Source organism: Lasioglossum baleicum, chromosome 10, assembly GCF_051020765.1.
Source record: "Lasioglossum baleicum chromosome 10, iyLasBale1, whole genome shotgun sequence".
Classification (NCBI taxonomy): Eukaryota; Metazoa; Arthropoda; class Insecta; order Hymenoptera; family Halictidae; genus Lasioglossum; species Lasioglossum baleicum.
The window spans coordinates 2596739-2624256 of record NC_134938.1 but is presented as its reverse complement, the minus strand read 5'-3'; the positions used below and the strand labels follow the sequence as shown (position 1 = coordinate 2624256).

General features: G+C 44.5%; 2 protein-coding genes across 13 annotated transcripts in view; both read left to right on the top strand.

Annotated features, from left to right (window-relative positions):
- LOC143212765 (uncharacterized) overlaps positions 1–27518 on the top strand; it is a 77150-nt gene that overhangs the window by 17160 nt on the left and 32472 nt on the right. Inside the window, exon 5 of one of the 12 annotated variants that reach the window (XM_076431894.1) lies at positions 24793–27443. The exons of 5 other annotated variants lie outside the window; for them this stretch is intronic. In XM_076431894.1, coding sequence (XP_076288009.1) covers positions 24793–25987 — 1195 coding nt within the window. In that variant the 3' untranslated portion in view covers positions 25988–27443. 6 more of the 12 variants (XM_076431887.1, XM_076431886.1, XM_076431895.1 and 3 more) reach the window with 6 other exon arrangements.
- LOC143212777 (uncharacterized) lies at positions 23449–24786 on the top strand. The gene has a single exon (XM_076431913.1). It carries the CDS (start codon positions 23588–23590, stop codon positions 23810–23812), a length of 225 nt encoding a protein of 74 aa, XP_076288028.1. The 5' UTR covers positions 23449–23587; the 3' UTR covers positions 23813–24786.

Here is a 27518-nt window from a genome sequence, read left to right as displayed (position 1 = left end):
CTGAGAAGAGTTGACTATATTTAATGCGAAAACATATGGTTTCTTGTTGACTAAGAGACACTGAGCGTATCAAATGGAGAACGATTTTTACAAATACTTCTGATGTAGATCATTAAGGAATTATACTTCGCTATTTTATAATAGATACGTCACTGTACAAATTGTAATAAAGTTTGTAGACGGTACATGTAACAATCCTTTTTGAAATACTTCAGTAGTTCTTTAGGTTTTTATTTTACAAGATCATAAACTATTCTAAGGAACTGTCTCTGAAAACAGAATCTGAATTAATGATACGGAAAAAATTAATTTCCTCCAATCAAGCTGCTTTATTTTCTTAACTTCTCTACGTAATGAATACATTGGACCAGTTTGAAAAATAATAATGAAGAATTTGTCAATATTATAACATCAAATGAAACACTAACAGTGGAAATACTGCATCGAATTTAATAGTCCAAGATGCAAAACTGCATGCTGTAGGAATCAAGCACCCCCTAATGCTTAAGAAGAAAATATTGATTAACAACAAATGATTGACAAACAAGGTATTCTAACTTGGACGGTATTTTCTTATTTTCGACTTTTGAATTTTGTATACGGCATTCCTCAGGTTGTTAAAAAACAATCTGTGCAAAGTTTTAGCTCGATCGGACAATGGGAAAACGTGTATTGTATTATATATATAATTAATTAAATGCTCAGATATTCTAGAGAAACGATTTTATGAGCGTTTAATTAATCACTTTAATGTTTAAGGGCCCGGGGCACGTTTTCCCGTTATCGGATCGAGCTCAAACTTTGCACCGATTTTTAAAAATTATTTCTAACTATCCTGGTGGGTGCCGTAAACAAAATTTTGAAAAACATTTTCTTCGAAAGTAAATAAGAGCCATCCTAATAGTCGCACATTTAATCCCTTGCCATATAATATCGAGCCAGACTCGTAATATAAGAATTTACACAACAAAAAGTACTAAAAATTCTACCTTTCTGTTATTCACATTTAATGATTGGCGCAAATATACGACGCATATAAATTTTCTCTCATTTAGGGAACGAAGACAAAGAAATTCTAATCATAGTGAAAACGATAGTACGGCAAGGGGTTAGCGATCACTACCCTGTTCTCATTTTATCTTCGAAGGCCCCATTCACTATTCAACCATGAACGAAAGTTCAGTCTGCAAGTTACCATCGCAATAAAATCAAACAATGCTCGAGTGATTCTCAAGAGCCATACTCGAACTGTGTTAATTATAAGAGTGGTATCGATTACCTTCGAATCCTAACCGGCGTTAGATCACCAGAGCGGAAGAGGAACTAGCAGAGTCCGTCTATTAAACGGAAGAACTCGAAAGACAGCATCCCCTAAGACCACCTACTGCTTATAATCATATTAAGCGTCCGTCCCGTAATTTCTGATTGACGAATTTTGTCGATTTCAGGTGCGAGGAGGTCAAGATCGAGTACACGAAAATAATCGAACCGATTAGCACGATCGAGGGTATGGAATTGATCAATTATCAGACCGAGGAGGTCTGTGTCGAAGAGTACGAGGAGATTAGTCACCAGGAAATAATCACGGAAACGTTAGAGTTCATTGAAGAAACGCAGATGGACGTGGAATCCGAACCTGAACCTGCACCCGAACCAGAACTTGAACCCGAACCAGAACTTGAACCGGAACTTGAACCTGAACCCGAACCAGAACTTGAACTAGAAGGAGAACTCGAATTAGAAGGGGAATTTAAATCAGGAACAGACTATCAATCAGAAGTAGACCTTGAATCAGAAGAGGAGCTACATCTGGAACTAGAAGCTGGATCAGGACCAGATGCAGACATGGAATTAGAGTCGGAGCCAGAATCAGAGTCGGCGATAATGATTAAACCGTTCCACCATGATCGCGACCCGAACAGGAAGTGTTCGGTGATCTACGAGTGCGACATCTGCAAAAAGAGGATACGCAAGAAGACGCTCTTCCTGAGGCACAGGCAGAACCACGAGAGGAACGGCGATGAGATCGGGCACTGCGACGAGTGTGACAAATCGTTCGCTGACGACGACAAGCTGAAGAAACACATAATCAAGGTGCATCAGAAGGAGAGACCGTACCAGTGCGTGCTCTGCAGCAAGCGCTTCAAGACCAAGGAGTTTCTGAAGACTCACCTGAAACAACACAACAAGCGGTTCACATGCGACGTATGCGGAATATCGAAGGTGTCCGGCTACGACCTGCGGCTGCACAAGAAGAAGCATAACGAGGACTACGTGGCCCGCTGCGAGATGTGCGGCAAGGGCTTCTACACGAAGCAGACCCTGGAAAGACACTTGCTCACGCACACCGGCGAGAAGCCGTTCGTTTGCAGAATCTGCAAAACCGCATACGCGAGCTCCGCCTATCTCGGCACGCACATGAAGTCGCACGGCGAACGGGAGAAGTTCAAGTGCTCGATGTGCAACTTCGAAAGCTACTGGAAGGGCGCGCTGAAAGTGCACCTCAAGATACACAGCGGTGAGAACCTGATCAGCTGCGAGGTCTGCGGGAAATCAGTCTCCAGCAAGGCCTACCTGCAGGTTCACATGCGCATACACACGGGCGAGAAGCCGCACGTGTGCGAGGTATGCGGAAAAGCCTTCAGCGTCAGGAAGTACTTGATAGTGCACCTCAGAACGCACACGGGAGAAAGACCCTACGGGTGCAAGGTGTGCCAGAAGAGATTCACGCAACAGGGATCCCTGAACTCCCACATGAAGTCCCATATCGAAAGGAAGTGAACGCGATTCTGACTGCGACGAACTTGTGGTTTGTTAATTGACGTTGAATGTTTGAGAATGAGAGCAGGCGGCTGGCTTTTCTACCTTGTCTTCGAGTATTGCGCAGACTGTACTGAAAATAATGCAAGCCGAAGAAGTTTCACGGGAAAATATAAATTGGAAACGTGCCAATTTTGTTCGTTTCAAGACTCTTTTTACTCTTCATCGACCGGTAGCTATCTAATAGTCCGTTGAAAGCAAAGATGAATAATTTAGGGTCTTTTGAGAAATTGTTCAATGGCAGTTCAGTTTCGTAAGCGTTTAACAAGCCTTAATTGTTGGTTACCACAGTTCTTTTTCATGATATTATTGTATAGATGATTTTTGGGAAGACGATTAATTCGATCTGCATAAAGAGTACACATAATTTAATCGTTTAATAATGAATTTTTTAGAATATAAAATTGGTAGCCAACATGTTGGATAACTATTCTGTTGAATGTGATTATTTTGACTCGGTCTTTTTCCACGTGATCCGAAGCTGCAATTTGTACGAGGAGAAGTGAATGCTTATTGCTGAGAAATTTTTTAACGCGATAACATCTATGTGCTTGCAATTTTCACATATTATATACTTCGAATACGTATACATTTGTAATATTGTAGAATGAAGAAAACGTCGTTACTAAGATGTATAAAGCGACCTTATATTAAGATCCTAATATTTAAGTTATTCATACGTTCATATAATACTTAAGCTTTTAATCGTTTAAACAGAAATTTTGCGATTACACATCAACGAAGAAAAGTAACTTCATCAACACTCTAGTGGTGTACGAAACAATATAGAATATTTTTGTTATTTTTAAGGGTATACACTCAGTTCTTATTAAGTAATTAAAATTATATTAAAGTATTGAAGGAGATATAACAGTTATCTGATCTACTAACTTGCAAAGTGCCATGATATACAGAAATTCATTAATTTCTATACGAAAAACATACTGTACAGATAATTATTTTGTACCTTTTTTGTAATTGAACTCTAATGATTGCACACGATCAGAAAATTCATGGAAATTTTCATTCAGGGCAAGGAATCTATGTGGATCCAAAATTAATTGTACAGTCTCCGAGATCACATATAATTTTTTGAAATAATTAGCTTCTTCAATCGTTATTTTATATATAGATTTTCATCAATTAAAGAACAGTCTGCTATTCTTAGAAAAGTTATTCATAAGTAATTTTGATTTAATTTTAAAGATTTTAATTAACTGACTTATACACGCGCCATTAACATACAGTGCATGTATGTGAAAATAGAAAAAAGAGACGTTTTTATGGAAGTTACATATTATAATGTAAAATATCTGTCGTCGTGCACTATACATACATATATGTATAACTAAACTGCGGATCTTTATGCCAAATAAAAATAGCCTGCATTGATTGTGGGAAGCAGGAGGAAAGTAAAAATTGATTTCATCCCGTGATGACTTTGTTACATTAAAAACAACGTTATAGTGTTCTTAAATTTTTCCAATCTATTACTGTTTTATGTTTCGCTCGATCAATTTCTTCGTAAATGCATAAAGATCCGCAGTCTACATATAACTTTCATATAAACTTTACTCAAAAGTATTGACTCATTGATACAAACATGTCTGGCACATATAATATATAGCAACAACAAAATCAAATAATTTTTCTATTTCTAACTGGATTTTTACCAGTTGAAGTCACATGAAAAAGGTACGTTTAAATATTTTTGAGTAACAGTGTTCATTAATTAATACTATACAGTTACGGCGCTTTTCATATCAATTAATGAAACGATTACGCATACCACGAAATAGTCTGATAATTTCTTGCTTTTGTACATATACATACATATTGTGTGGCCGAACATTTCTACGTCAGTGTCTCAAATACGTCACTTAGGATAATACAATAAACCTCTTACCATTATCCTAACTAGACTACGGATCTTCGTGCAAAATAAAACTTTTAAGCGTTAATTGCAGTCCATAGAAACAAATTACAAATTTATTTTCCTCATTAATGATTCTAACATATTGTGACAATAACGTATGGGCATTCTTAAATTCAGTCAAACCAATGTTTTAAATTGCACCTTCTCATTTTTGGCATGAATGCATAAAATCCGCAGTCGATAATAACGTTTCAAAATTCTGAACGTATACGCTGCAATTGTGTACGGTAACAGCTTTGTCAAATGCATTTAGCGTATTACACGAAACTAGTATCAACGATTACGTGTAATAGTTAATCCTCTAACGAAATCAATGTACAGACGTCTCGCCGTTTAATTAAGAAAGAAGTATAGTAATGTTACGAAAATAAAGCTAATGTTTTTATATTTTTTCATTTATCCATGGGTTAAATGTCGACACAATTCACGGTCTTTTATCGTGTGTGCGTGCGCGCGCGCGCGTGTGTGTGTGTGTGTGTGAGAGCGAGAGAGGTGTGGGGGAAGGCAGCAATCTGTGTATAAGGAGTGTAGCAGAATTGAATAAGGAAGCAGCTCTATTATATCCTCGTCCTTCCTAAGCAGCATTTGTATACAATCAGTGTGACGATATGTCTTGAAATAGAAGCTGCACGGATGCCGCACGTGTCCGTTGCACCGTGAGAAGTCTGAGATAAGAATTCGAATTGTTCAGCAAGTCTTTTTCCACCGGAGCCATGTCGAACTATGCCGGCACTCCGTTCCAGAAGAAAGAAGAGGACACCGGTGAAAAGCCACTGGCCACTTCGTTCTCCCCGTGTACGATCAGTGTATGCCACATGTAAATCGACCCGACCTATTTTTAATAAAAACAGATTCCACCCGCAAAACCGAAGTTGTCGTTGCATCTAGATCGATAGAGTAAGAATCGCTATTGACGAAGCTCTTTTTCTCGTTTTCTTCGCAGATCTACAGAACCGGCAAGAGGACGAAGAAGAAGAAGAAGTAGTTCGACCATCGAAAAGTTGGTTTTGACCACGATCAAGAACGAGAATATTCCCGCGAGATCCGTCGAGCTTTCGTCGCTGAGCTCGGAGGTGTTGGAGAGGTTCGATCAAGAAACGGAGGACGCGGAGAAGAGCTCTTCGTCGCCGGATCAGTCCTCGCAGACATGTTATCAATGCAGAGTATGCGCGAAGCTGTTCCGGACGAAGAACCTCTACGAGGGTCACTTGGTTTCGCACAGCGACGCGCGTCCTTTCCGATGCGATATCTGCGAGAAGACCTTCAAGAGGACGAACACCTTGGCCGTCCATCGAAGGATCCACACTCGGGAGCGGAACTTCGTCTGCGACGTTTGCGGCCACGCGTTCGTGCAGGCCTCGCAGCTGACCATTCATCAGAGAAGACATTTCGACAAGTACACCAGGTACTGCGAGGTCTGCAAGAAAGGGTTTTTCACGAACGCCGAGCTGCACGGCCACATGAATGTGAAGCACGGCGCCAAGGAGCACGTCTGCCACTACTGCAACAAGTCGTTCCCGAACAACCATACATTGGTGAAGCACCTGATGGTCCACGACCCGAACTTCAAGCCCGTGAAGCACCAGTGCGAGTTCTGCGGCAAGACGTTCGTCTACAAGAACTCGCTGGTGTTCCACGTCAAGTCCCACATGGGCGAGAACAGACACGAGTGTCATCTGTGCGGCAAGTTGGTGTCCTCGAAGGGCTCCCTTCAGGATCACCTGAGGCTCCACAGCGGCGAGAAACAGCTGATCTGCGACGTCTGCGGGAAGGCGTTCATCAAGAGAAGCACGCTGGTCGTTCACAAGAGGATTCACACGGGGGAGAAGCCGTACACCTGCGACACCTGCGGGAAATCGTTCACGCAGCACTCCACTCTGGTCATCCACAAACGTTATCACACGGGACAGAGACCCTATCAGTGCACCTATTGCAATAAGTCGTTCGTTTCGAGGTCGTCCTTGAACGCGCATATCAAGGTGCACGCGGTGAACCCCGATCAATCGGACTGATGCTTTTTACACCTTCCGAGGGAATGTGTGATAGTTGCAGTGCAACAGATGTTCGAGTATAAGATGCAAGAGAAATATCCGGGAGAAAGATTAATTCGAAATCGTTGTGCATTTAGAGCGTATTTAATTGTACAGAACGCAATAAAACGATAATGTGCTATTTAAAGATATTTATTTATTTTTATAGGAACTGTGGTTCTCTTTGATATCGATTTAGAAGCATTTAGGCTTGGTCTTTTACCTGATCATTGGTTTATTAGAACGGCATATGACAAATGAGTTTCAACTCTGACTTTTTTTCGAAAGATTTATGACATTTATGAAATATTCTTTTTACATTTTGTACTGGAACAGAGGAGAGGCATTGAACTCAGACTAATTTAAAGATACACTATTTTTAAACGAATTAAATGAAATATATCGAGGCTACGGTATTACCTGATTTTCGACGCTACACTGCGATTTTTATTGTACATTGATTGTAATTAATAGTCCTGTATAATTTAATCTCCATCCGAATTCCGACTAGTATAATCTAAACTTTATCACATCAACAATATCGTGGCATGTTTGATGAAACAAAGAACGCTATATTGTTATCGTTAGGCTGCGAATTTTCTGACTGTGTGACAGAAATGAGTAGCTGAAATAGAAACGAGAATTGTTACTTTGCTAGTAGACAGCGGATTTTATGCATTTATGACAAAAATGAGTAAGTGTAATTTGAAACAGTAAAAACATTAGAAGAATTTAAACATATTAAGAAAGAGAATAATTTTCTGTTTGACACTCCAGTTTGTTGCAATTTAGGTGGACGACTTTTATTTTGCATAAAGATCCGCTGTCTAATTATACTGTTTTTGACAGCAATACTGCCGATTGAAGTGACAAGAGTTAATGTGTACAAGTTGGGGAGAAATTTTCTAGCGTGTAAATGCGCAGTATTCTAAACGATTAAAGACACAGAAATATTGCTCACGAAGATTTCTAAATAAATTATAATAATCCCTGAAACAAAAACACGAATCTTCCTATAACGCGTATCATCTTCTGCGGTTGTCGAAACATTTTTTAAACAACACTCTTGCACTGCGATCAGTGTAAAAGTGCATACAGTTTTCTTTCGATATAAAACCACGATGTTTTTCTCGCAACAAGAAAATCTTTATCCCCTCTTAGTGCCAGAACGTGAGAGTGCGACCACTTTATGGTCTGCCCATAAACTCTCCGCTCACTGAAGAACAACTGATCCGCAATACGTCGAAAGCCGTCCCGAGCCATCGTCTTATATCGAACGAAAACTGTAATATTTTCCAAAGACACTCCACCGACGTGACGATTGTAATTGATTGTTAAATAAAGGGATTGTTTGACATCGTCGAAACGTGAATGCTGTGTTATTGGTAATGTGACACACTCCAGAAGACAACGCATTGTCTTCGCGACTAACATCCGCTACTTGACACGTTCAATTATACATGTAGTGTGCCTTTGTACTGTTTATCACACCTTGATCAATCTTCTGTGTTCTCGAACGCAATCCACTCCCGCAAAGAAAGAAAGAAAAAAAAAAGAGAGGACAATAATAATAGAACCGCAAAACACGCGGGCAGTATCTTGAACTTGTAGACCGTGCTTGATATATCGACTTTCGCTTTCAGGTATACGATATTGTACAATTTCGCTGGACGATTTCGTGTCCGGGCGCAGAACGACTGCGATCGTACACCGAGGACATCCGATACTGATGTGCCCATTCCAATTTTTCTATTTCAGGTACAACCAGCTACAGTTTTCCGAAGAGTATTATCCGATGTTGACGAAGCTCGACCTGATGAAGAAGGACGCCGCCAATCCGGTGCCGAAAAGTCCACAGATATCCGGTGCGGGCAATGTATCGTCGACGATGGCGGCGGCGGCCCCATCGGCGAGCCAGGAGCAAAGCTTCATAAAGCAGGAGGTGAACGACGAGGACGACGAGGAGGATCTGCCGTTGGCTTATCACTGTAAACTATGCGGCGTATTCTTCGCGTCCCAGGCTCTGCTGGACAATCACGAGATCGAGCACAGAGGGAAGCGGAAGAACACGTGCGCCCAGTGCGGAAGAGTCTTCCGTACGTACGTGAACCTGAGGAAGCACATGAAGAAGCACGCGGGTAGAAAAGGCGGCCGGAAAGCCGGCAATACCTCGGTGAACCGTTCGACGTCGCTGAAGGTGAAGAAGGAGAAGCCGGAGATCGAATTCCTCTGCAAGACCTGCAACAAGGTGTTCCGGCACAAGAGTAACTACCAGAAGCACTTGATGCGTCACACCGTCGGCGATCTGACGTGCAAACACTGCCCGAAGAAGTTTCGTCTGTTCCGCGACTTGACCAGGCACGAGAAAACCCACTTCTATCCGAGCTACATGTGCAAGGAGTGCGACTACGAGACCACGGTACTGGCAGCTCTGAGCATTCACATGCTGAGACATACCGACAAGGCGGACCTGCCGTTCAAGTGCAACGACTGCGACAAACGATTCCGCAAAGCGATCGATTTGCAGGAACACTACAATATCCATTCCGGAGACAAACCTTTCGTCTGCCAGCTGTGCGGTAGCGCTTTCTATCTGAGGCGACAGCTATCCGCTCATTGCAGACGCATGCATCCCGAGATGAAGGCGAACAAGGTGACCAGCACCGCCTGCGACATCTGCGGCCGCGTGCTCGCCACGAAGAGGTCCCTGTTCCGTCACAAGGAGAGCCACAACCCGACCAAGCTCTATCTCTGCGACTATTGCGGCAAGAGTCTCAGCAGCGCCGAGCACCTCAAGAAACACCGGCGTATACACACCGGCGAGAAACCGTACGTCTGCGACATCTGCGGAAAAGGATTCACCGACTCCGAGAATCTGCGGATGCACAGGAGAGTGCACACAGGCGAGAAACCGTACAAGTGCGACCAGTGTCCGAAGGCGTTCTCGCAGAGGTCCACGCTGACCATTCACAGGAGAGGTCACACAGGTGAAAGGCCCTATGTCTGCCAGATCTGCAACCGCGGGTTCTCCTGCCAGGGCAACCTGACCGCCCATCAGAAGTCGACCTGCGTCTAAAATCAGCCGTGTTCGGAGTGCCTTCCCTATCGAAGGTGGAACTTTGATCGAACAGTAGCCAGCGAGCTGCGAACACGAACTCTTACGCGCGTGGTGATCATTCTGGAAACTCTGTTAACCATGTTGGTTCAGGTTACTATCGGCTCGCGATCGATACATTGTTCGAGGACGTTGCGAATGAATGGATAAAGATTTTTTTAAATGTTTGACGATATCTGTTGGCGGTCTCGACATCGCTCGTATTATGGTGCGACTAATTTTATAAGTTATTAATATTACGTGTTCCACGCTTTCCAAGAGCTTGTCCGCTGTTTTTCTTCTTTTTTCACTCACTATTTTTTTCTCTCTCTCTCTCTCTCTCTCTCTGTTGTCCGTCTCTCTTAAGATATTGAATATCGGGCGAACTGTAAGTCTTCATTGAGCGACAGAACGTTTTACAGCCTGTTTTCCCCTCAAAGAAATTAGTGATTCGGACAATGTTTCCACGGGAGTTGTTACTTTGTATTCCAAGCAGCGCGCGTGGACGTCATTGTAGCGAGATGAATGTGTTGTTATCGATTTTGCGCGACGGTTCGTTCGAAATTTGATTCACTGGAACGGCGAATTTGTGTTAACCGTCGCTATTTTATTATTATGCGTTTAATAAAGCAAGTATGTGATGATCGAATTTAAAGCGGATTTGAAGGGTTCCGTCAGTTTTTACGTTCAATCGATATTCGAGAGTATTATTCCCGTTTACGTCCTCGTCGAGAAGAGAGCCCGGTTAGGCCGCAATACCGACGCTAATCTCGACGACCAAGAAGAGAAGCCACCACGAAACCTGAACGAGTGCGTGTCGCACGTTGAAACCAGACATTGTTGGTTGCAGATCCGCGGGGATCATAATTTGGAGGGCGGTATCTGCAGACTTCGACATCGTGGAAGGTACTATACCTGCTAGATCGCGAGAAAAGCTTTGGATGAGCACGGGTATGCTCGTATTCCGAAGGAGAGGATGAAGAAGAAGCCGAGGAGGCGAGACGATCGGCAAGATTATTCGTGTGACCTTTGCAAGCGGATGTTCGTGAACTGGGGTGCTTACGATCGCCACATGATCAAGCATAGCAACGAGAGTCTGCGGAGGTGCGATATATGCGACAAGAGGTTCAAACGTCTCGCGGGACTGGTCAATCATATCAGCCAGCGCGGGAATGCCTTTTATGGCTGCGACTCGTGCACGTACACCACCAACAACAAGGTCTCGGTGAGGATTCATCGGCGGCGCATGCAGGAGGGGCACTTCCGCTACCATTGCCAACGGTGCGACAAGTCTTTCCTGTCCAACTACGAGCTGAATGACCACGTGACCCGGCATACTGGCCAGAATTTCGTCTGCTAAGGCCCGAAGACCTTCATGTGCACCAATTGCTGCCGAAGATTCTCCTCCGAGTACAACCGCGGCAGGCACACGCGGCTGCATGCGAACAAGCTCCTCTGTGCTGAATATGGCAAGGACTTCAAGAGCAACTACTCGCTGCAAATGCACAGAAGTACCACACATCGTCGCATCGCAAGAGACACCCCGGAGACCATCCTCCTCCTCCACCTTTGTACCTCAGTAAACTCGGGATTGCGGTGGGCAACGTGGACGCAGAAACTAGTTGAGAAGCATGAATCCCTGGAAAATAGTGTCACCGACAGGACCTCTGGGCCGTGCGCGTGTTTCGTGTGAGGGTTTGACGAACATACGGGACAGTGTCGAGCAATGGCGGGATTGAATCGAACAGGAAACGTTGTACGCTTCACAGATGTTGATAGTTAGACTGCGGATTTAAAAGAAGAATTGCCTGCGAGATTCTTTCCTTCGTAATTTCGACCAGCAACACGGCAGAATTTTCAAATTATTATTTCGCAGTTCGTTTCTGTCGCGAACGCGTGAAATCCGCGGTCTGTTGATAGTATTGTAACTTGTCGATAGAGGAAGATGGTATGAACGCAGCCTTTTCGTGAATTGTGGGTCTTGAGGATGTTTCAGATTCGAGGAAGCTTACTTTTTACACAAAACCGTGTTCTTTGTCGGAGTCTCTGAATTCTGAGCTCCGAAGAAATACGTCACAGACAACTCAAAACCTGCAATCGCGCACGCGATCTGTTGAATCGTTTGCCACTCGATGCGTGGGCCTGATGAAGAGATTAATCGCCATTGTCCGTTGCGATGCATAATAATTCCTATTATATTCTGCGCCGAGTTACTATTAATTATGGAGGTGATATTTTTTTAAATTTGATAAAGCCTGCTTCGCGCGTTCTAATTTTGAATTGTGACACGCGGTAGGGAAGGTGGGCGGCGTGCGTTGCAAACGTTTCTGTTCACTACATCGTTCACGATATTATTGTACATTGCATATTACCGTCTACGGTCGATTAGGACATCACATTCGAAAGGGTCCGGAGGTGTTTGTGTTAGATGCGGAGACAACGAGTACTGCTTCGGCATTGATAAACCATAAGTTTCGCTGTGTAACGCGCAAAAACGATTGGAAATGTACAGAGTTCGGTGTACTTAAATAAACGACCGCTGGGAATACGCAGCGAGCGCTCGGAACGAGGGAAGCAGTACGAGTTCGAAAGCCGATACGGATTGTTGACCGCGCATCACATTGAGAATTGTAAGAGAATTGTAAGCGAGTCCCGTCGGGAATTAAACGTCGTTTGCTCTGAACGCTGTGACATTTATCGATGTAAGTAGCATTAACTGTAAATTTCCATTAACTACAGAGACGACATTATTTCAGTGCAATGTTCAACAGATCCATCGCTTGTACTGAACTCTTCCTTTAATTAAATCCTTTTCAGGAATTGTTCAATTCTCATTATGTAACTTGTAATAATTGTACATCCCCCTCACCTTGAATTATCCTTTCGTTTAACGGCTGGAAAACTATAACACGTGTCCTGGGACACGGTAATGGTAGTGTCGAGCGACACGGAGACGACGTTACGAATCATGTCCATTATTAGCTTTGTAGACTCGAGAATATCGAGCCTTTCTTGCGACTGACTAACCGGATGGATGTTTCAGGATGTCAACGATCGCGGATCCGCGTAACCCGGGGCAACCGCTTTTTGTAGACTGTAAGGGAGACTCGAATATCGAATACCATGCAGAGGAATCGATCGATATCAAATCGCCGCCGATCTCCGATGAAGAGGTGGCCGACGACGACGACTACTTGTACGCTGAGGAGGAGCTGGAGGACGAGGACCAGACCGACGTCGACAACGAGAGCCACATACGCATCACGAGTTGTCACTCCTTGGTAAACGAGATCCACGACGATTCTTTGTCGAGCAAAGTGACCACGGATGTCAGCAGCGACTCCCCGATGGACACAGTCAAGGAAGATCCCCCTGCGAACAGAGTTCCGACGGTGGTGGTGCCAGTTATCAACCCGGAGACCAAGACGATCAAGAATACAGTGGTACCGGTTGATATGATAGACGATACAGGGATGAACATAATCAAAAGCGTGCTGGTACCGATGCCGACTCACGATGGGTCTGCGTGCTACGAGGTTAAGAAAGTTTTAGTACCAATCCAACCGCGGCCGGGTTTGTCAGTTGAAACGCCGATTCGATCAGCTGCAAGCTTGCCGGTTAAAATGCCGATCCAATCGTCTTCGAGTTCGCCGGCTAAAGTCGCCATTCCACCACTGTCAGGTTTGCGGGCTAAAGTCGCCATTCCGCCACTGTCACGTATGCCGGCTAAAATCGCCATTCCACCATTATCACATTTGCCGGCTAAAATCGCGATTCCGAAACTGTCACGTTCGCCGGCTAAAATCGCGATTCCGAAACTGTCACGTTCGCCGGCCAAAATGCCGATCCAACCACCGCCAAGGTACCCAGTTAAAATGCCGATTCAACCAGCTCCGAGCTTTCCGGTTAAAATTCAGATCCAACCAGCACCGAGTTTGCCAGTTCAAGCGCCGCCTAAGTTTCGGATGCCTCAAACAGAACCGTTACCAGTCGAGCTACCAGCCAAGCCAACGTCCAATCTACCAGATAATCCAACAACCAACCTATCAGTCACGTCATCGAACAAGGTGCGGAAAATATTACCGAAGCTGATGCCGATCGAGACAGTGGGAGAACCGTGCCTGGAAGAGGCGGAAGATCAGCTGGAAGAGGATCCTTTGAAAGATAAGAGAATCATAGGTGACGATCTCGACGCGATGGATAAGATGTTGGACGATCTGCGGAATACATGCCCGTTGTGCCAGTTGAGCTTCAACACGCAGCAGCAGATGGACAGGCATTTCCGTCGACGACACAAGAACCAGTTCCGCTGCAAAAAGTGCCATTTCAGTTATGATTCTCCCGAGGCCCTCGAGGACCACAAGAAAATCCACGACAAGGACACCTACGTAGAATGCAACTTGTGCCATCGGAAGTATAAACGAATAAGCGGGTTGATGGCGCACCGAGTTCGCAAGCACACTACCGAAGATCCAAGATCGTTGCGCGATCAAGTCCCGGAAGAACGCGTACCTAACTTCAACGCCGCGGACCCGGATAATACTTGGGGACGGCGTCAGGTGCTGGGAAGAAGCTATTCCTGCGAGAGGTGCAACAAAGTGTATCCGCGCAAGTCCTTCCTGATCGCCCACGAACGTATCGCCCATGGGATCGGAATCGATGACTCGAAACCGCTCCAGTGCAACATTTGCAACAAGACCTTCCAAAACAGGAAACAATACTACAAGCACGACAGATCGCACAGCAAGATGTACCTGTGCTCCCTGTGCGGCAAGGAGCTCAAGTCCGAAGCCTCCCTTCGGCTGCACAATATGCGACACAACGATGAGAGACCCTTCGAGTGTTCGGTCTGCGGCAAGTGTTTCACCGCCAAGGTCACGCTCAAAGTCCACGAGCTGATCCACAGCGGTCTGAGACCCTACATATGCGACATCTGCGGACAAAGCTTCACTCAACGGAGCAGCATGATGGTGCATCGCAAGAAACACCCTGGAAACCATCCCCCTCCGCCGCGCGTAAATTTGGTTAACATTCAGAAACGGTGAACGATTCCAGAATATCAAAGTTTGAAAGAGACTCAACGTATGATATCAACACGCGGTTTGTGTCATGTTCCCCCCGTGTCGTTAAGCCGTTCTGTTCTGTTATTATCGTCACGGTTGCGAGTTATATTCGTTAAGTGTTCGACGAGATGATTTCGCAGATGACATTTCATTGATTTCTGCAATCACGAGGAAACATTTTTTTTAATCAATGTATTTTGTACGTATGTAGTTTTGTGTCTGTTACGAATATGGTATCACGATGGAGAGTGTAATGACATCAGCTGTAATGTTTCTCTTCCATCGTGTATTCTTAATGTCACACGCGAGGCCCTGAACCTGGAGGATGTACATGATCGAACGTATAAATATAATAATAAATAATTTTTACAAAATTTACTGTTAATCGGCGATTCGAAGAAGAAGTGAACGGCTTTAATGAATTTCATGTTGTTGTAAGACAATGTATACAGATCCATCTAGTAGCAGTTCTTCAATGTAAGTAGCATCGACTGAGAATATCTATGTACTTCGTTTTCATTTGGGAATAGTGTTCAACAAGTATTTGCCGATGCCTGTCTGCTAGGGTTTCTCTCCGTTGCCATGTAAACGATAATAATCAATCGTCTTCGAATAAAACAAACTGTCGAGTAACGGCTTTACAGTTATACGGCTCTAGCGATTGTTCTTTATCCTTTTCTCGAACGCCACTGGATCCTTTTCATGTGACTGACTAAATGAATGGGTGTTTCAGGATGTCACCGGATGCTACTCAGAACCCAGCTCAACCACTTTTTATAGAATGTTCCGGGGTTCCAGCCTTTGATCAGGACGATCGGTCCCATTCCCCAATGGACTGTGAAAGCAACAACGCTAGTGGCCCCGAATGTATTCTGCTCGACGGCAACGACGCGGATTGGTGCGTCAAACGTGAGATCAACGATGATTTCGATCTAGATGGAACGTCGAATTATGGTTCCAACTCAGCATTCGACGAGCATTCACCGAAGGAGAACACCAAGAATCCCTTGCTGGACGGAATCAACGACGATTCCGCGGAAGAACAGCCCAGCGTACAGGAGAGGTCGGTCCTGGTGCCTGTGAGGGACCCAGTGACGAAACAGATCAAACACGAACTGGTGCCTATCGAAATCATGGACGAGACAGGAATGAACATAATCAAAAGCGTCTTGATTCCGGTCAGAGATCCAAACGGAGCTGTGTGCTACGAAGTTAAGAAAGTCTTTGTGCCGATCAGACCAGAGTTAACTTTGCCGCAGCAATGGGTGACTAGATGGGCGAAGAAGCAGAGTAAGGTAGATGATGGAAAAGCCAAATCGCTGAAAGATCAAAGCAAATGCCAGCTGTGCCAGAAAGTCTACGACACGCGAGAATTGTTGAGCCAACACATTCGTCGATTCCACGAGTTGTCGTACCGATGTGAACACTGTCACCAGACCTACGATTCGAAGGAAGAGTACAAGAAGCACGTGAGGACACACGAGCCAGATACGTATGTGAAATGTCCGCTCTGTCAGCTGAGGTATAAGCGTATGTCCGGGCTCAGGAGGCACCATCTCCGCGTGCACAGCAACTTAGAGTCGAGGTTTATCTGCGACCACTGCGACAAACGTTTCAAGCTGAAACTTGACTTGGCCCAGCACATCGAGAATGCACACATGAACCCTCACGCCTGCAAATTGTGCGCCAAGAGTTTTACTTCCAAGAACACGCTCAAAGTGCACGAGCTGAGCCACAGTGGTCTGAGACCCTACATATGCGACATCTGCGGACAAAGTTACACTCGACGGAGCTGCCTGATGGTGCATCGCAAGAAACACCCTGGTAATCACCCCCCTCTGCCTCCCGTCGATTTGGACAATATTCAGAAACGATGAACGATCCCAGGATATCAAAGTTTGAAAGAGACTCAGCGTATGATATCAACACTCGGTTTGTGTTATGTTTCTCGTGTCTATAAGCCGTTCTGTTCTGTTATTATTGTCACAGTTTGCGACTTATATTCGTTAAGTATTCGACGAGACGATTTTACAGATGATCGGTTGTTCCCGATATCGTCGCCGTATTTTTGTAATCAATGTTTTTTGTAACTCTGCGGACAGGGTGTTCTTACGAGTATGGTATCACGATGGAGAGTGCAACGACATCAGCTGTAATGTTTCTCTTCCATCGTGTATAAACCTGGAATATGTACATGATCGAACGTAATTGAATAAATAATTTTTACAAAATTTGCTGTTAATCAGTGTTTCGAACAAGAAGTGAACGGCTTTAATGAATTTCATGTTGTTGTAAGACAATGTACACAGATCCATCTAGTAGCAGTTCTTCAATGTAAGTAGCATCGACTGAGAATTTCTATGAACTTCGTTTCCATTTCGGAACAGTGTTCGACAAGCATTTGCCGATGCCTGTCTGCTAGGTTTCTCTCCGTTGCCATGTAAACGATAACAATCAATCCGCTTCGAATAAAACAAACTGTCGAGCAACGGCTTTACAGTTACACGGCTCTAGCAATTGTTCTTTATCCTTTTCTCGAACGCCACTGGATTTTTTTTCATGTGACTGACTAAATGAATGGGTGTTTCAGGATTTCGACGACCGCGGAAACCATACAGTACCCAGCGCAACCGCTTTTTGTAGAATGTAGCGGGCCGCCTCTTCTGGACCATGATCAAATGTCGATTAAAATGAAGACATCCCCGATCACTGACTTCAAGGAAGAGCAGTGCATGCTGAGCGACACTGAATGCGAACACACCATGACCGATGACGGCCTGTACCTGGGTGACTCGAGTTACCTTTCTTTCCCCAGTGATGTCACGCAGACCGAGGTCAGCAACGATTCCGTGAAATACGATGCAAGCAGCAAGCCAATACCGTCGTTACTCGTGCCGGTCAGGGACCCGGAAACCAAGATAATTAAGAACGTGTTAGTGCCGCCGGAAATGCAGGACGAGTCTGGAATGAACCTAATCAAGAGTATCCTGATACCGGTCCAGGAGCCGGATGGAATGGTGACTTACGTGATCAAGAGCGTTATGGTCCCGATCAAACCCGAGAAACAAGTGAAGCAGCCTGTCCCTGTCCCTCTTCCTATCCCTGTCCCTGTCCCCGTCAAGGAGACACCGCCCAAGCCAGATAAAATCGAAAAAAAAGAAAAGAAAAGGAAGACGAAGTTGAGCAAAAGGGTTGAGGACGATGAAGAAGATGAAAAGGATATCAAAACCGAAGAAGCAGAGCAAGCAGAGTCTGCGGAGCCTAACGAAGAGGTTGACTCGATACTGGCAGACCTCCAAACCACCTGTCCGTTCTGCCAGAAGAGTTTCAAGAGCGTGCAGCAGGTGAACAAGCATGTTCGCAGGGAACATCAGCAACCATTCCGCTGCAAAAAGTGTCATTATAGTTATAGAAAGGAGGAGGAGCTCGAGAAGCACATGGAGGTCCACGAGAAGGACACCTACCACAAGTGTCCCTTCTGTCACTTACAGTACAAGAGAATGTCTGGATTGAGAGCTCATCAGATCCGCGAGCACAGCAACGTGGATCCAGTATGCCTCCGCGATCGCGCCAAAGAAGGCGTCATCATCGGTCCAGAGGACTCGCCGACTGGAAGCGCGGGAACGAGGATTTACGTCTGCCAGGTCTGCGGGAACCACTACGATCAGAAATCGTACCTGATCGCTCACAACCGCATCGCTCATGGCTATCAAAGGAACGAGGTTAGGCGCTTCAAGTGCCGGGTCTGCAAAAAGAAATTCACCTTTCAACACAGTCTCGAGAGTCATCTCTGCAACGAGCCGAGCTTCCTATGCTCTCATTGCGGCAAGAAATTCAGTACCAATTACACTATGCTGCTGCACATGAGAAGCCACACTGGCGAACGACCGCATCAGTGCACAGTTTGCCAGAAATCGTTCTCCAGGGCAATGTCGCTGAGGATCCACATACTCACTCACACGGGCGAGAGGCCGTATATCTGCGATCTTTGCGGACGAAGTTTCACTCAGAGGACCACCATGATGATTCATCGCAGGAGACACCCCGGAAATCATCCTCCGCCGCCTCCTTTGTTTCTCAGTAGGCGCATAAGCAACCTGAACGAAGAAAAAGAGTGACTCACTTTGTGTTTTCAATGAGCAACTGGAACTGGAGAACATTGTGAGCGATTGTAGATAGGAATGTACGCTACCGTGAATAAGCATTTGGACGCATTTAAAAATCGCCATAATCTAATTAAAATTGAACCAAATAAATGTTCCTTAGTTACTTGCTTACTAAGGAGTTACTAATTTTCCTTGTTAGTAACTTGGCGATTGTTGAATGTGTTCAAATACTTAATAGCATACATGGAAGAAAAATATTGATAATCTTCAATATCTAGAGCTTCATGTGCAGTTTGTTTCTTTCAGTAGCATAAATTGCCTTTTTAACCGACTTTGAGAAAGGAGGAGGTTACTCAATTCGATTTCTATGTGCCTGTTTTTTGTAAGAATCGTTTAACAACGACAAAAACTAAACCGTATGAATCATCGTAAATCATATTTCATTTACGTTTTGAAACAATCTTTCGTTTTTCCCATTTACTAAAACTGGGAGAATGTATACGCTCCCATATAATTAAATGAAACATTATAGAATAATTGTCAAACGAAGTGTCTAAAAGAAAAAATAGTGACAATATTGAGTTTCACGTCGATTGTGAGAGCATGGCGGTTCGTTAAAACGATCTCGAAACTGTACGTAAATGTAAGTGACTGTTTTACGTATGTTAACATTATGATAAAGCTGCTTCATTACTGACTGCAATTGAATTCTTTGACCATAAATGTTTCCCTTGATTCTAAGCACAACCCTTTGTTCTATCCACTCGTCTCCTCCCCCACTATGGCACGTGTTCAGCCAGTAACGATCATTACACACAAACGACCAAGATATAGAATACAAGAATGGTTGTTGAAAATTACTGTTAAATGTATCGGCCATTGTTTGTTTAAAACTGGCTTGCGAGTCCTTTCTTGCGACTGACTAAATGAATGGGTGTTTCAGGATGTCACCGGATGCTACTCAGAACCCAGCTCAACCACTTTTTATAGTATGTTCCGGGGTTCCGAACATTGATCAGGACGATCGGTCCCTATCCCCGATGGACTGTGAAAGCAACAACGCTAGTGGCCTCGATGGCAACGACGCGGATTGGTGCGGCAAACGTGAGATTAAGGATGATATGGATCTAGATAGATCGTCGATTTACGGTTCAAACTCAACATCCGACGAGCATTCATCGAAGGAGGAAATCAACGATCCCTTGCTGAACGGAATCGACGAAGATTCCACGGAAGAACAGCCCAACATACAGTTGAGGTCGGTTCTGGTGCCTGTGAGGGACCCAGAGACGAAACAGATCAAACACGAATTGGTGCCTATCGAAATCATGGACGAAACAGGAATGAACATAATCAAAAGCGTCCTGATTCCGGTCAGAGATCCGAACGGAGCTGTGTGCTATGAAGTTAAGAAAGTCCTTGTGCCGATCAGACCAGAGCTAACTTTGCCGCACAAGCTAGATGTAACTTTTCCGATCATACCAGACATAACTACGCCGCAGCAAAGTGTGACTAAATGGGGGAAGAAGCAGAGTAAGGTACACGATGTAAAAGCCAAATCGCTGAAGGACCAAAAGAAATGCCAGTTTTGCCAGGAAGTCTACGACACGGCAGAATTGTTGAGCCAACACATTCATGGATTCCACGAGTTGTCGTACCGATGTGTCCACTGTCACCAGACCTACGATTCGAAGGCAGAGTACAAGAAGCACGCGAGGACACACGAGGCGGATACGTATGTGGAATGCCCGTTCTGTCAGCAGAGGTATAAGCGTATGTGCGGGCTCAGGAGGCACCAGATCCGCATGCACAGCATAATAGAGCCAAGGTTCATCTGCGACCACTGCGACAATCGTTTCAAGCTGAAGAGTGACTTGGCCCTGCACATCGACAGGGTTCACATGAACGTCGCTCGCGCCTGCAAATTCTGCGGCAAGTTCGTCAGAAACGTGATGCTGAACGACGGGCAGCACGAGTCGGACAAGAAGAAGACGGTCTTCCAGTACTTCAAGTGCCACCTCTGCACGACCAAGACAGGGTACGAGTGCGACAAGTGCAGCGCCGTGTTCGTCAAACCGTCGTCCTTGGCCGAGCACAAACACACGAAACACAAGCCTTCTATCCTCTGCACCATCTGCAGGAAGAGCTTCAAGTACAGGAACAACTTCTACCGGCACGTGCTCACGCACGGCGGCAACAGGCCGTACAAGTGCGACGTTTGTGACAAGGACTTCGCGACGAAAAGCTGCTACGTCAAGCACAGGAAAACACACCCGGGAACGCTTCAATGCACACCAAATCGCACTATCGCCGCAATGGCTAGACGGATTTTACAGCACTATTAGTGAGAATGCATGTGTCGTGTGGGACGCTCGGTAAATGTTACAGTGTTTCGCGCATCGCTGTCGAACCATCGCTTTGTAGGATCATTGTTTAGAAAGGAAGGTATGTTACAACGACGAGTTGCATTTTCAGGATTGCCTTGGTGAATGTCGCATGGGTTGAGGCACGGCCTTTCCAGTACAGGCTGGAGCATGGTGAATTTGGCAGCGCTGTCTCAGTCCGATTTGAAGTCGTCGCGTTATATTGCGGCGCATATGCAGTAGCTTAAGGGTGAGCGCATACTAGAGGGTCTCGAGAAGGCCGCGGAGCTTTGCTCTCCGTCTACCTGCTAGAGATTTGTTGCCGCATGGACTCCTTGCTCCCTTCCTCCAAGGCCCCTGCGGTCCGCGGCCTTCCCGCGACCATCTAGTATGCGCTCACCCTAATTGCGTGCGGCGTTGCCTGGTCACATGTTCTGGCCTATACTAGAGGTGGCCGTGGTCGAGTTCAGGACTCAGTCCGAAATGCAACTACACGGAGTAGCTATAGCTGATTATAACTGGGCCGAATTATCACTTGATTGTTAACGAAGATACAACAAAATTGTAGAGCAAAACTTTTCATGGTTGAACAAGCTTCATCATCGCGTAATTATGACTTTCTACGGGACTGCATTGGCGCATTGTTCTTTTCCATGATACCTTATGATCTTCTTGCGGATGAATGTCTATGCTATTCCAGCTTGCAATTGCACCGATGCACTTCCACAGGAAATCACATTGCAGAATGAGAAAGGTCGTTAAATCATGCAAAACTGCTCTACAACCTGTTTTTGTCTTGTTGAACAACCACAGATTATAATTCCGCCCACTTACTAAATATACCTTGTAGTTAAAACTGTTACACAGGGTGATTCATGCAACATGTAACAACCATACCTTTTCTTTGGTTGAAATTAGAAAAAAAAGTTAGGGGCGAAAGACGAATTTCTCACTTAGCAGTTGCACTATTATTTTAAAATAGAAACACTCGTTTTTTACATGCATCTAATCCTCTTAACATTCTATGTAAAAATGCACTTAGGTAAGACGGTCTCGAACTATTATAAGATAGCGAGGCATTTTGTAAAAAGATTTCCGTTAATCGTTTCGCTGGCACTCGATGGTCACGGACGTTGCCCGTTGCATTGTACGAACGATATTCTACCGCTATGTACGAACGAAATTTCGTCGCGAGCTCACTCGTCCGTGGTCATCGTACGAGCAATATTGCATCGCGAGATATCTCCTCGATGGTAACGAATCGGTTAAACGCGGTGTAGATGGGGCGTGCGCTTCTTTCCTGAACGGTAAATACTACAATGAAATGTCGAAGAGAAATTTTTTCTTTCATCGTATTAAAGTGTTTTTCGAACTTCGCGCTACGCTGTGAGAATATACATAAACGTTGTGTCGTAACTCGCAGATCAAAATTTGTTCCATAATTTGTACTATTAAGAATTGAACTGTATTACACGTGAATTCCACGTTCGATGAAATTAAACACATTTTGCAAGAAGAACGTATGTCTCTAATATCTTGAAAAAGGAAGAATCGAATTTGCGCGGTGGACAGTTCACGGGCTAAGAAAAATTTATATTCGCGTGTTGGTTCTCTTTCAGTTTGTAGGAGTAGAATGAGTATTAAAGGTTATACAATTTCAATACATTGTATAACTTTACATTCTTCGCCACGTGTGTAAGTTGTCCGGCAAGGTTTCTTGTTCTCGAGCCAGCCAGAACCAAGAAATTCTCCATTGGAGAGATTCGATACTCGAGGGATGACCAAATCGGGGGAAATATCACTTCACTGACGAGCCTTATCCTTGTTTCAGACTCGTATCGCAACACGACAAAAGGCTGTCTTCCAACAACAATTACCAATGCCTGGAAACAGCTTTGCAAATGTATCCATCGACAAAGAAAAGAGAGCAGCCAATGACGTATCTGCTCTCGGGTCCATCGATGCGATTTGTAAAACAAGCGATACACGATACACACTGTACACCGGAAGCTTTAGCACCAAAACAAAGATCTCTGGTAAAGACATCAATTCATATTTAACAGGAAAAGACACATTCTCCGCAGAATCCACAGATACATCATAAGAAGACTCGGCGATACCCAATCGTATCAATATCTTGCGAAATGACAAGGACTTTGAGACAACCAAGGAGGAATGCCCAACACCGTCCGCACCACTTGTCCCTTCTGCAAGAAACAATTCAAGCATCCGAAGAAGGTGTACAAGTGTGAACTGGAGCAGCACAAGGTGAACCATCGGTCGGATTACTTGTTCAAGTGTAACTCTTGCAAGGCGAAGTACATGAGGAAAGACAGTCCGAAGAGACAAATCCTGTGCAGCACGACATCATGTTCCCCTGCGACCGCAACTTCAACCTGATGCTCGACTGAAGCTGCACGTAAAAAACCGTCACCAATCCCCGTTGCAGGTCTGTCGGTTCTGCGACAAAGAGGCGAAGAACCTGCAAGTCCACGAGTGGAGACACGAGAAGCGAATGAAACAATCCAAGCACGAGGACAAGTGCTTCTTGTGTACCAGGAAGTTCCTACACAGGTGTAGCTTGGATAATTACCGGATACGCCACGCGTTGATATACACCTGCTCAGATCGCGGAGAGAAGTGCGATGAAGGAGCTGTTGAAGCACAGACGCGCCAAACACGCTCCTAAGGTGTACAGCTGCATTGCGTTTTTTCTACTTGTATTTCCAGAACTTTATATTCCGCCAATGTATTTACTCGAATAGTTGAATAGCAATGTTAATGGTAACTAACATATATCGACTAAATTTTTAGGAAATAGTGGATAGAATACATCATTTACATTTGTAAACCGATGAAATAGAGATCTGATTGTTTTGACGGCACAGCACTATTTCAAATATCAATTTCTTGTCCGACAAACTCTCTGTATCCGTTTGAAATTTTACTTTTTATAGTTGACACGTTTGTGCAAACGTTGCATGTGTATAAATATCGAAACAGTACTTTTACATAACTAGGTCAAGAGGAAAATATAGACTGCTGATCCAACGACAATTATTATTTTATATATTTTTTATCATTTAGACTATGAACACAGCGTAAAACTTAGCCATAAGTACCACCATAGTCATCATCATATTTCATCCCTCGTGAACTGACGGTAATAGTATTTTTCTGTTCGATGCGATTCGATGTAAGCCTAATACTGGTACGAACAACGTCCGCAGGACAGTTCTCTCTGAGATGTGAAGTTCTCGCGAAATTTCTGCTCGACTCACACCGGTGCATGCTCGTGTGCGGTTTATCAAAGCAAACCCCCAAATATCTTACCCGGCATTTCCACGACCACCGAACTGACTAGCTTTATGATTTTTTAGGTACAATGCGATAGACCCACTCGCTCCGACTTTTCTGATAGTAAAACTCGAAGAAAATTACTTTCGGATACCGACCTCGTTGAGCATGTTCATGATGAAAGAGCCAGGACCGCCCGGCGAGGTGTCGAACGCTTCAACGGCGAAGGACGACACGACAACGACGTCCTCGTCGAAGCCGACAGCGACGACGACGATGATGACGTCGACGGAGTCCTCTGAAAAGGGCAAGGACAGCGGGGACCAGTTGGAGGACCTGGACGACACGCCGTTGGACTTCAGGAAAAAGCAGGAGGAGGAGAAGAAGAGGAAGAAGACGTCGTCGCCGTTATTGTCCTTCGAGGAGCCGCCGAAGAAGAAGCACACCTGCGAGATCTGCTACGCATCGTTCGACCGGAAGAGCAAGCACACCAGACACATGTACAAGCACAGCAACTCTCGGCCGCACAAGTGCGCGATCTGTTCGAAAGGTTTCAAGACCAGCGCCCACTTGGCTAGGCACATGGAGATCCACGACGAGCCGGTCACCTGGCACACGTGCAGCCTCTGCGACTTCAAGGCGCGCACCAAGCCATACCTGAAGATCCACTATATCCGCAAACACACGGAGGACTACAACTACAAGTGCGAGCAGTGCGGCAAGATGTTCAAGGTGCAGTCGGACTACACGACCCACGTGAAGGACCACGACACGGAGTCCTGCGTCTGCGACATCTGCGGCTCCTCGTACCCCAGCAAGAGCTCCCTGTACTTCCACAAGTATTACAAGCACAAAACGAAGGTGAAGAAGTTCCAGTGTCAGACTTGCAAGAAGAAGTTCAAGACCCAGAAGAATCTGGACAGCCATATGGAGCTGCACAAGATTAAGTACGTGTGCGAGCAATGCGGCATGGAGTTCAAGACCAAGTACGGCTTGACCAAACACCTCAGGACTCATTCCGGGGAGAAGTCCTACCTTTGCGCGATCTGCGGGAAAACGTTCGGCTGTCTCAGCTCCCAGAAGATTCATCTGCTGACCCATGTCGGCGAAAGACCTTACGTCTGCGACATTTGCGGGCAAAGCTTCACGCAGAGGTCGCCGATGATGCTGCACCGAAGAAAGCATCCCGGCGTGCACCCGGCCCCTCCGCCCATCAAGATCACCAATCTGCTTCACGGAGTGCAAGACAAGATCATTGTGAATAAGAGCAGCAAGTAACGAGCTGACCACTATCGCGAGAGTTACTTTTGTAAATTTTCTTTTTATCGTAACACGTTACCATCTGCGAGACCGAGGGATTCTCCGCTCAGTATCGCGTTCAGTTGTTGTTATATTTTTTTTCTTTTTTTTTTGAGACGAGTTTAGGATGGTTTCTATTGTTTTCATTTTGTTGTGCGCGCGAGATCGAATAGTGATACGTAAGAATATGCTTCTTGATGACGAGTGTAACCGATTCGAGCGACCGGTGAATTGTCCAGGGCAATAGTTTCAACTACAATTTGCATTTTTGATATTTTATACGGCCAGCATATATACCTGTAACACGTTATTCTCGCGAACCTTGTTCATTTTACCACGCTTATATTAGCTTGCCGTGTCGCTGTTGTATGCGTCAAATCTTGTAATCGAATTTTAAACCACTTCCCGATGAGCTAGAGACTTGAAACTTTAAACATAGCTCACAACTGGGTGACAATGCAATATTAAAAAACAAATTTTTAAAAAAAACTATGCGTTAAGGAGATATAAACTATTAAAAATTTAACCATTACACCTCCTCGCGCGACGCTCGGTAGTACGTCATCGCGGTCAGAAAGCCTGTTCTTTTTCAGTATTTCGCAATTCGTGAACGTGCATTTTGTAGTACCAAACGACGGTTACAGTTTGTTTGTAGTAGATCTTACGAACAGCCAGTCATTACTGTTAATCGAATTGTTGTCTCGATTCGAACCGAGCGAAGTGAACATCGGTGGAATTTTTTCAAATTTAAATATTTATAAATTCAGTATTCTGTAAATGATAACCGTAACGTTTTTGTAATAGAGGAGCGTGTCGAAAGCTAAAAATCGTGGTGATCTTCGATTTAGTAAGTATAACTTATAAACTTGTTGTAAATATGTATACTTTCCTTCAAAATTAGACATTTCACTGATAGGATGTATCAACCTTCCAATAGTTGTGACGTAACAAGACGTTTCATTCGTTTCTTGAGTCTTCCATTCAACTTAATTTACCGCTTTAATTATCATCGTTGCGAAATCAATTGCCCGCTCGAGCTCGTTGCAACGATTCTGATTCATCTTGGACCAGTAATAAAGATTAACGAGCTTGAGCGTTCAATTCGTTTTGTTTCCATATCGAAAACGAAATATTTCACGTTCGTTGCTTTTGTCGTGTATGATGAAATTGATTTTCATTTAAGAATTCTTCGGAAAGAGGTCGATGACAGATAAGATCAGGAGTTGTGAGAAGAAGTAGGTTAGATATTGTATTGCGATTCGATGGTACAGGAGAATCAATATAATTCGTTCGTCGATCTGCGAAAAAAATAGCTTTTACATATATACAAATATAAGGGTAATACAGAAGTGTAATATAAATATTCATATTCTTACGGAGAAAAGTTTATATCGCCTGTAAATTTGAAGAAAGAAATATATGTATACACATACAATATTACGTCGAACATTTCAGTTCTTGCACGCTACGTTGTTAACATTGTATAAAGGACAAGCATTTCTTCCGATCG

Bases quoted from the DNA above. Each gene is read 5' to 3' on its own strand.
- LOC143212777 (XM_076431913.1), top strand. From the start codon at position 23,588: ATGCCCAACACCGTCCGCACCACTTGTCCCTTCTGCAAGAAACAATTC.